The sequence below is a fragment of the Lactuca saligna genome, chromosome 4 (assembly GCF_052625555.1).
Source record: "Lactuca saligna cultivar CGN05327 chromosome 4, ASM5262555v1, whole genome shotgun sequence".
Taxonomy (NCBI): Eukaryota; Viridiplantae; Streptophyta; class Magnoliopsida; order Asterales; family Asteraceae; genus Lactuca; species Lactuca saligna.
The window spans coordinates 32,478,531-32,489,778 of record NC_136420.1 but is presented as its reverse complement, the minus strand read 5'-3'; the positions used below and the strand labels follow the sequence as shown (position 1 = coordinate 32,489,778).

Below are 11,248 nucleotides of genomic sequence, written 5' to 3'. Positions count from 1 at the left end.
CAGCTTCTCCAAGATCCTTCATAGCAAAACACTTCCCAAGCTAGGCGTTGACCTCCTACAAGGTTGGGATGTGATTTTCTATGAGTAGTATGTCATCCACATACAACACCAAAAAGCTCACTATACTCCCACTAGCTTTGACATATACACAAGACTCATCTTCGCTTCTCGAAAATCCAAACTCTTTGGCTTTCTCATCAAAACAAAGATTCCATCTGCAAGATGCTTGTTTTAATGCATATATGGATTTCTCAAGCTTACACACTCTATTAGGGTACTTTGCATTAACAAAACCCTCTGGCTGACTCATGTAAACATCTTTAGCCAACTTTCCATTAAGGAAAGCGGGTTTGACATCCATTTGCCATATTTCATAATCATGAAATGCAGCTATGGCCAACATAACCCTTATAGATTTAATCTTCGCTACTGGTGAGAAGGTCTCATCATAGTCAACTCCCGGAGTTTAGTAAAGCCCTTTGCAACCAGTCACGATTTATATGTGTGTACTTTCCCATCCATGTCGGTCTTCTTCTTGAAGATCCATTTGCACCCGACTGTCTTACGACCTGGTACATTGTCAACCAAGTTCCAAACTTGATTGTCATACATGGACTGAATCTCGCTGTCCAAAGCCTCTTTCCATTTTTTAGACTTGGGGCCTGCCATGGCTTCATTGTAGGTATTAGGTTCATCCAAATTTACATGTGTGCTATCACTGATAAATGTATCACCTTCTGCAGTAATATGGAAACCATAAAACTCAGGTGTAACTGTAACTCTACTGGAACGCCTCAGAGGTACGAACTTGTCAATTGACTCAACCGAAGTTTCCTCCTCAGGTTGGGTGCTAGTGTGTGAGGTTCCCTCATCACTTAACTCTTGAAGCTCTTCAAGGTCAATTTGCCTCTCACTGTCCTATTGGCATATGATTTCTCTCTCTCAAAATACTCCTATCCTCCCAAGGAAGATAACATTGTCACTTGGTCTATAGAAGAGATATCCAACGGACTTCTGTGGGTAGCCGATGAAAATACATCGCTCACTTCGAGGTTCGAGCTTGTCGTGAGTCTTGCGTCTCACGAAAGCCTCGCAACCCCAAACTTTGATATGGTCTAATGAGGGAACCTTCCATGTCCACATCTCGTCAGGTGTTTTGGAAACCTTTTTAGTAGGGACTAGATAGGTAACGAAGCTCGACTCATCATGGAATGAACCATGTTTATCAAGGTTCTATTGCACCTCTCAACCACACCATTAAGTTGTGGTGTCCTAGGTGGCGTCAATTGTGAAACAATTCCACATTTCATAAGATAGTCAAGGAACTCGATACTAAGATACTCTCCTCCATGATCGGATCGTAACATCTTTATCTTCCTGCCCAGTCGATTCTCCACTTCTGGCTTAAACTCTTTGAACTTTTTAAAGGTTTCTGAATTATGCTTGATTGAGTAGATATAGCCATACCTACTGTCATCATCAGTAAAAGTCACATAGAAGCGGTTGACATCCCTTGTAGCGGTTTTGAATGGTCCACACACATCAGTGTGTATAAAGAATGAAATATAGGATGGGTGGGATTTTTTTGTATTTTTATTTATAACAATAAAGAATGAAATCAAAAGAAAATTAAAAAAATCAAAAAAAATATTATTTATTTTAAATAAAAATAAAAGTTTTAAATTGATAATCCAATAAAAAGAATTAACACAGTAAAAATTTAACAAAAATAATTAAATGAAATTAATAATCCAATAAAGTAACACTTACTAATAGATAAATATTATATATTAAAAATAATATTTATTAATATATAATAATCCAATAAAAAGAATTAATGCAATAAAGAAGAAATTAAAAAAAAATTAAAAAAACTAATAATCCAAAAGTAATATTAGTTAATATTTAAATATAATATATTAAAATAATATTTATTAATATATAATAATCTAATAAAAATAATATAATAAGAAAAAGTTAAAAAAAAGTAATTAAAAGAATTAATATACAATAATTCAATAAAATGAAAAAGAAAAATTGCATAATTGATCATTGTAGTTTGGTAAAAAAATAAAACTGTAGAAATGATCTGAGGGGTAAATCCATCATTTGCTAAATGTTAACAGCCGTATTATCAAACTTAACGAGGTTGAGACCAAAACCACAACAAAACTATTAAATAGGGACATTTTTTGCTAATAAATTATTTTTTAGACCTTAACCAAAGAAATTATCAAACCATAGAGACTATTTTTGCAATTTTGTCTAAAAAAGCAAGGAAGTTTTAAAATAAGAAATTAATGAACGAAAGTTGTAAACTCATAACAAAACGTTAACCATCTTTAATTTATACTGACACATATATAAAAGTAAGTACATTAAAATTAGTAGGTTAACGAACGAAAGTTATTAAGGAAAATCAAATTATATATATTACGAAAAATAACAAGAAAGTTTAAAAAATTGAGAAGTGAAATTACATTTTACAAAGTTCTAGGTAAATTGTCAAAATGATATTTTTAAAAAATAAAACAGTAGAAAACCTACAAACTCGTAAATATAAAATATAGACAAAAATACATAAATAGTCTCTATGATTAAGTTATGATCATAAACTCAGTTTCTGCTACTTGAAAATACAAACTTTCGCTCACACTAACGGACAGAAACTAACAGTATGAATAGAAAGCATCATTCTTGTAAGTTTTGGAAATCACATACACCATAGTTGTAAAAGAATTTAGCAAAACTAAGTTGATAATATTTGAAATACCAAATGGACCATTTATGTCATTTTGTCTAAAGAGTACAAATGTTTTATAAATATCAAATGAATGATATATATTATTTAAAGATCATATAATGTGGTTTTACGGTGTGGTTTTTTCAAATTGTGTAGTGTTGTGTACGATGTTAAATCATATCACGCCGCAATTACTTGGTTTTTACAACATAAAAAACGATGATTATTTGTTTGATTTTGTATTTTCGGTTTGCAGATTAGTTTTTGTTCATTCCTATTTCTCAAAATAATAATCAATAATTTAAGAAATACTTGGCAAGTGAAAATAAAAACATTTTTCATAAAACTAATGTAGCTAGTAGTTGAAATTAAAACCTAACAGGTATTAAAATCTTGTAGAAATCGATTGTCGAACACATCTAAAGTTAATACCAGTAAGCTAAATATCCACTCACATGCACATCCTATCTTTAATAAAAAAAAAACCTTAAAATTTGCAATGATTATACACACAAATGTAAACTTGCTCTCTTTCATGGAGGCAAACATGTATTTGTAGAACACAAATGTAAACTTGCTCTCTTTTATGGAGGCAAGCATGTATTTGCAGAACAAACCAAAACCATACAAAACCAAAGCACACAATAACATAAATATTGCAAGAAACATTTACTTATTATTCAATTCATCGTTCATCAACTTCAAACCAAGATCCACCATGCGATCATGGCAAACCTAGTGAGCCAATGGAGCTTCAGAAAAATGGTGCTGACCATCTGGGCCTCCTGGTGCAACCCTTTTGGGGTTCGCATCAAGCGACCTTCTTTTATAATATTCAAGATCAGACACTTTTAACCCTAACATTCGAAGCAAAAGTTGGCTTGAATTGTTGGTTTGCACCTCCTGATCATTGGCGTAAGAGGTGGCACAGAAGACTACAAAGATGATGAAGATGACTAGCAACACTTTTGATCTGATGCTTTTTGCCATTAGGGCTGGTCTTGGTTTTTACTCTTGCTTGTTTTAGAGACTCCGTTTGTAGAGATTGCATGGATATACTAGGTATTTATAGAATGTGGGCTAGGATGAGGATATATATATATATATATATATATATATATATATATATATATATATATATATATATATATATATATATATATATATATATATATAGAGAGAGAGAGAGAGAGAGAGAGAGAGAGAGAGAGAGAGAGAGAGAGAGAGAGAGAGAGCCATGTTATTAAGAATCTAGCTATAGAAATTTTTGAGTCATGATACAGAACAGAGATCTGTTTTTAACACACCATGGATAAGCTGCAAGTCATAATCCCTTTTTTTTTCATCTTTAAAATCTCTTAAGATTCCTTTGGAAAGAATGTTTATTTTATTTTATTTTAAATTCGTGTCTGTTTATATCTTGAATCTATGTCTTTTTCGAATAACTTTATGAAGTAGTTGTTTGTATTTTTACAAGTATATTATTTAAACTTTTTATTTATAAAGTCAAATTAATTACCATTAATAGTAAAATAGTATGACACAAGCGGCGAGGGCAAGGATAATACAACGGAGAAAATATGGAATATTTACAAAACCGCCATTTTCTGTTTAAAATAAATATATTTGACTAATTTTTTATATTTGACCAAGATGACCATTTAGGAGTGTTTGGATAGGTAAAAAGTAGCTGATTAACGCTTATTGTTTATTCTCACCATAATAAGTTAAATTGAAGTGTTTGAAAATGATGTTTAAAAAATCAACTTATTATAGTAAAAATAAGTTAAATAAGCTGATTTTAATAAGCAAATGGGACAATAGTTATTGCTTAATTTTAATGAATTCAGAATTTACCTAATTACCCTTCAAAACAACGATACATAAACCCATAATCCTTTTGGTCGATCAGTTCTGCCGTTCGATATTCCTTATTCCTGCTACCATCGACGATCTTCATCAAACCATCAACCATCGATCAATGATCAGGTACAACAATATGCTGCTTCTTTTTTTTCTTTTTTCTCGTCTAGTAAATAATCTGTTTGCGTCTCTTTTTTTTTCGATCATGGTCATACAAACGATGACTACCCTTGTCATTCTTGATTCTTGATTGTTCTCTTTTTTCTTCATTGTCAATGGCGGACCGTCTTAGGGGCTAGGAGATGCCTCCCCGCTTTTACGTCTCCTAATATATGTTTATAAATCATTTTGTAATCAAGTTGAAAGAAAATAAAACTAGAATGACATATTTACCCCTTGGTTTCCTGATAATATGAATGAATTTTACATAATATAGATAGAGTAACAAAAATTTCGGAAAATACTAATGAAATTAAAATCAACCTTGTTTCTTTAGATTATATAAAATAGGAAACATAATATTTATTTAAAACTACAAAAACCTCACTATCTAAATAAAAAAATTACAACATTTTAACCCAAGTTTGAGATTAAGAAAACTACCCAAGTTTGAGATTAAGAAAACTGAAATGTTTAAACCTAAAATCCAAAGTTTATTCCGGCCCCCAGGAAACTATTTCTCGAAACTCATCGGAGAACAACGCCGCCTACCGCTGTTGTTTTGTATTCTTTTCCGGTTGCCGGATTATTCACCGTGTCCGTACCATACTTGCTCTCTCTCTCTCTCTCTCTCTCTCTCTCTCTCTCTCTCTCTCTCTCCAATAATCGCGGAAGCAAGGACTGTTGATTGTTGAAACTTGAGCTCCGACCGTTGTGTGCTTGAGTGCTCTTTTCTAGTCTCCGTTCTCACTTCTCTGGTACGTAGCTTTGTTTCTCTCTTTTTCTTTATATCTTTGATTTTTGTCTTTCTCTCACTAGACATTAGGCTAGAACAATAATGAATAAAATAGAATTAATATATCTCACTATTTTTTTTGGTGATTATGACTATACATAGCTACACCCTCATATAGAAGGTATATGTTGAGTTAAGATGTGTAAAAGTAAATGTATATTCTACTTTATATATTTATTAGTTTATTATGTATTCTAAATGGAATTTTTTGTTACATTTGCAAATAAATACACACCTCAAATGGTATATATCGAAATAAGATGTTTGATATATATATATATATATATATATATATATATATATATATATATATATATATATATATATTACTTCATAATTATTAGTTACTATTCATGTTAAATGAAAATATTGATATATTTGTATATAAACTTGTTTGAATAAATGGTATCCATTAGCATATATTTGTCTATATATATATATATATATATATATATATATATATATATATATATATATATATATATATATATATATTTGTTGTTATTAGATCATACATAGTTTATATTATTTTTTGAAAAAAAAACTCTTTTTATTTATTGATATTTGTTAATTGTTAGTAAATTTGGTTGTATAATACATATCAACATGAAAAAACAATCAATTATTGATGAGTTTTTTCAAAAAAAAAAAAAAAAAAAAAAAAAAAAAAAAAAAACCCACTAGAGATTATTTTGGATAAAGATAACCCACGCCTAATGTTTGTAATACAAGAAATCGTTTTGATCTTAGTACACTAGAACTTAGTACAATAGAACGATGTAACAATCTTTATATTTTCTTGTTTACAGTTTTGATATGTACTAATTTTAAACCAAATAAAACTTGTTTATATAGTTAAATTATGAAGTTTTGATTCCGGACCCCCTAATTATAGTGCTAGTGTTCCGCCCCTGTTCATTGTTTATTATTAGCTGCTATTGATGCTTATAGATATGATTTTTTTTTCCTCCTACCTGCATTGTGATGGTAAACTGCCCCTATCGTTCTTGATTCTTGATTGTTCTATTTTTTTCTTCATTGTTGATTGTTCTTGTTATTAGCTGCTATTGATGCTTCTAGATATGATGTTGTTTTTTTTGCTCCTACCCTGCACTGTGATGGTAAACTGCCCTTGTGATTTTTCATCATAAACTTACCGTGTCATGCTTTTATTTTTTCTTCATTATTCTTGTGGTTATTTGTTCCTATTGATGGTATTGATTCTAGTTTGTATTTATAAATTCATCTGCTGTTTTGATTCAATATTAGGTTGAAATTTAAGAATTTTCTTCATTCCTTATGATGATGTAATATAGGTAATGGACACTGTCAATGTACATGATATGGATATTGATACACCTAAAGTGAAAGTTACAAATAGGTTTCATTGGGATCCTCATACATTCAAGATATTTCTTGAGGAATGTATGACCGAGCTAAAAAAGAGGAATAAATCGAATACTTATTTCAAACAAACCTCGTGCCAAAATATATGTAAGAGGCATTTGGAACGAACGGGTAACGAATTGGACATAAATCAAATGAAAAACAAATGGGACATTATGCGGAAAGAGTTTAAATATTATGACCGTTTAACAAGACTAGAAACGAGAATTTCAATTGATCACACGAGAAATATAATTTCAGCATCAAAGGAATGGTGGGATGAGAAAATAAAGATAATAATTAACATTTTTATCTAACAATATATTATTTGTATTGTGTTTTTCGTGACATTATCATTTTGTACATATAGGAAGATAAAGAGTATGCTAAGTTTAAGGATAAGAATTTGGATGTATATCAGACATATTACGAGGCTTTATTTCGGGATACCGTAACTGTTGGAGACAAGGCTAAGCTACCTTGCAAATTCGGCAATGGTAGCACTCTGGATGATGTACAGTTTGTAGATATTACAGATGGAAAAGTGGATACTGACGAAGTCCGCTTATTTGAAGATGTTGATCCTTTTCTAACATATGATAGTTCTAGTATGAAAAGGAGGGGAAAGAAGTTAACTCCTAGGCGTGACAACAAAAGAAAATTTGAAGGGAAAAATGAAGGAAAAAGTATGGCATGCTTGTCATATGAAGAGAATCTGGACACTGTTTTTGATGTTTTGTTAACAAGGAGCACTCAACCCTCTAGAGAAACCACACAGTCACCCATAACAGAAGATTGCATGGCAATTGTCTCTACTTTCCAGGGTTTTGAAGAAGGCTCAGTAGGATATTTAGAAGCATTAGAGGTCTTATTAAAGAAGCCATCTTGTTAGAATTTTATGGTTCCAAAGACTAATGAAACCAAGATGGAGTTTCTCAAGAGGCTTATAGAGAAAGAGAAGTAGTTAAAGACATAGTCTACTTTTATGTCACGTGTTAGCCCTATCATTTTATTTCATGTGTTAGACATACTCTACTTTTGTGGTCAATTTTGCCCTTGTCTCATGATCTTGTTTTTGTTTCCTTTTCAATGATTTTATGTATTAGGAAGACATTAAATGGTTGTCATATGTTATACATATCCTTTAATCTATTATGTTACATTTAAATGGTTGTTTTGTGTTTGTTTTATGAAATGTCGTTTCATGTTTGTTTTGTGGACAATTTTGCCCTTGCCCCATGATTTTGCTCTTGTTCTCTTTTGCATGATGTTGCCATGATTTATTGATTCTATCTAGTATGTGGTAAATTTCATTCTTACCCTAGTTTCCTTTTCATTTAGTAACAAGTTATATTCATGGCCAGTAACTGTGAAAGTGACAACTCATATGACAGTGATAACTTATGTGATGAAATTGAAGAAAAAGAAGAGATTCAAACACTTATTTTATGTGGGCTTGCTGTTAAAGGGTTACTCTTGACTCGTAAATCGAAATATGTATGTAGACGTCGCTGTTCATCTTCACGTACAGGAAGCATGCTTATTAATGAAATACTTAACAATCATGAGAGTCGATGTTATCAAAATTTCAGATTACAAATCTCGGTTTTCAACATGTTATGTAGGGATCTTGTTGCACATTATGGGTTAAAGATATCACCTCGTGTATCTATTGAAGAGTATGTTGGTATTTTCTTGTTGTACTTAGCGCATGGATGTGGAAATCAGTTAGTTCAAGAGTTCTTTAATCATTTTGGGGAAACAATCCATATACAGTTTCATAAAGTCTTGGATGTTGTGGTTAACCTAAGTAAGGACATCATTAAACCAAATGCTAACTACAACGAAACTGTACCAGAACATACTTTAAATAACCCTCAGTATTATACATACTTCAAGGTACTTATTTGTTGCAAAGTTATGTTATTTGGTGAATTTGTGTAATTGTAAAAATAATTGGAAACTTATTATATTTTACAAATTTGTAGGATTGTATTGGTGCCATCGATGGAACACACGTGAAGACCTCTGTTCCGCAACGTGAGAAAATCAAATACATTGGACGAAAGAATTTCGTTACTCAAAATATTATGGCAGCATGTGATTTCAACATGTGCTTTACATTCACATAGGTTGGATGGGAGGGGACTGCACATGACACAAGAATTTTAAATGAAGACGAAGGAGACGTGAAGTTAAGTTTCCACTTCCATCCGATGGTTAGTATCATTACTTATTAATAGAAGTTTTATATTTTCAAACCGTATAAATGAATAACAATCATTTTTTACCTCTATAGGTAAGTTTTAACTTGTAGACGCCGGATATCCTAATACAAAAGGTTATCTTGCTCCCTACACAAACATCCGTTATCATATTCTTGATTTTCAATGTGGACAGACTCATGCCTCGCAGGAACCAAAAGGCTTCAAAGAAAATTTTAACTATTATCATTCGTCACTTCGCAATGTAATTGAACGAACTTTTGGAGTCTACAAGGCTCGATGGGTGTTACTAAGAGATATGCATGTAAATTTCAACTTCGAGACCCAAGTTAAAATTATGCTAGCTTCAATGGCAATTCACAATTACATTAGAATGAGCGGCAGTGGTGATGCAACATTTCAAATAGCGCAAGAAGAATCTTATATTTCGTGCAATGATGAAAGACCCGATGATGGTATTGATCCACATGACTAAGTATCAAGTACACAACATAGAAGTGACGATATGTATATGAGTGCAGTGCGTGATATGATTGTGGAACAGATATTCTCAAGGTCAAACACTCGTGCACGTAATGACATATGATTTGTTTTGAAAAGATTTAGTATTTTCATTTTATGGTTTAATGTAGTAGCATGAAACTATTTTTGGATAATATTTTGGATATTTTGGATAATATAGATTTGGAATGAAATTTGTGGTCTTACATGGTTTTGGAATGAAATTTCGATAGGTGAATCCGATCAAGTTAAAAATGGGTGTAAAAATAATTTGGTAAATGTTTTTTTAGTTCTTATAAATAAGAAAATTGTTATTATTATTTAAAAAAATGTTTTGTTTGAATAAGAAAAATATGTTAACATATAAGAGGAAGCCATTTTTGGTCATTTTACTCATATAAGCTGTTTTGTTTGCCAAACACTTAAAAATGTTTATTGCTTATTGCTTATTCCTACTACAATAAGGTAATCCAAACAATTTTTAAAAAAGTGCTTATTCCCACCACAATAAGCAAATAAATAATAAGCTAATAAGCTAAAAACTTATTTATCAAACACCCCCTTAATAAATTAAATAATAATGAACAAGACATTCAGGATTTAGTGTAATATCCTTTTTTTTCAATTTCACTAAAACACTATATCTACCCATGTTTGTTAAAATTTAGTACTTATATTTAAATAATCTGATAATTACTAACACGAACTAATAACGAATTATTTAGTATTTACAAACAACTAAGTGGATAAATAATATTTATGATTAATTATCCAAAATGTTTTTACAAAAGAAAACAACTGATGGATTAAACGTTGAAATGTTGCAAGATAATAAGTTCTATTATTAATATTATTGTTATAAAATTCCGTCCAAAAATAAGAATGATCCTTCACGATCAGATCTTATTATAAGAAATGAATGGAAGCAAATTGTCCCGTTATCAGATGAAATTAAAAGACGACACAAGAAAGTAAAACTGACCTGTCAGCAGTAGATTTTGATTATAGAAACCACCACAAATTTGACTCATGTCCTTAAAGGTTTTTACATCTCTCTACGGTTGTATGCTTCAACGTAAACTCCCAGGATTTAATGAAAATTATTCTTTGTTTCAACAACTATGGAAGAGGAAAAAACACAAAGTGATTACTCGGAAAGATGGAAGAAACCACACACACATACAAACACACAACTCAATTTTTTGTGGAAGTCAATACGGCTCCTAGAGAGTGGTATTTATAGTTGCGCGAACCCAAGAAGTGAGCAAAATACCCTTTATGGCTAGATTCTAGATGCCCTAGGGCTATGCCTTGCTCTCCAAGCGACTCATTTTGGGCCTACCAGAATATTCTGGCGAGAATCACAGCGTAATCCCAACGTCACGATGTGAAAAACATGAACCTGATTGGGTCCAACTCGACCGATCCCGAATCTGCTAAAAATAAAAGCTCCTTAGCTCCCAGCAACTGGGGCATCATGTGAAGTGTGCCATTCCATTCACCCGCGACACCGGTTAGGCTAGGCGCGCATGTGTGGGCTTGGCTCATCTTTTGATCAACTTTAAACCTTTGAAG

At 31.5% G+C, this 11,248-nt stretch overlaps 1 protein-coding gene across 1 annotated transcript; it reads left to right on the top strand.

Moving 5' to 3' along the window:
• The first annotated feature begins 8,303 nt into the window (after positions 1 to 8,303).
• LOC145039448 (uncharacterized) lies at positions 8,304 to 9,647 on the top strand. The gene is made up of 3 exons (XM_078987510.1): positions 8,304 to 8,846; positions 8,936 to 9,047; positions 9,265 to 9,647. Exons 1-3 carry the CDS (start codon positions 8,304 to 8,306, stop codon positions 9,645 to 9,647), a joined length of 1,038 nt encoding a protein of 345 aa, XP_078843636.1.
• The last annotated feature ends 1,601 nt before the right edge of the window (positions 9,648 to 11,248 follow it).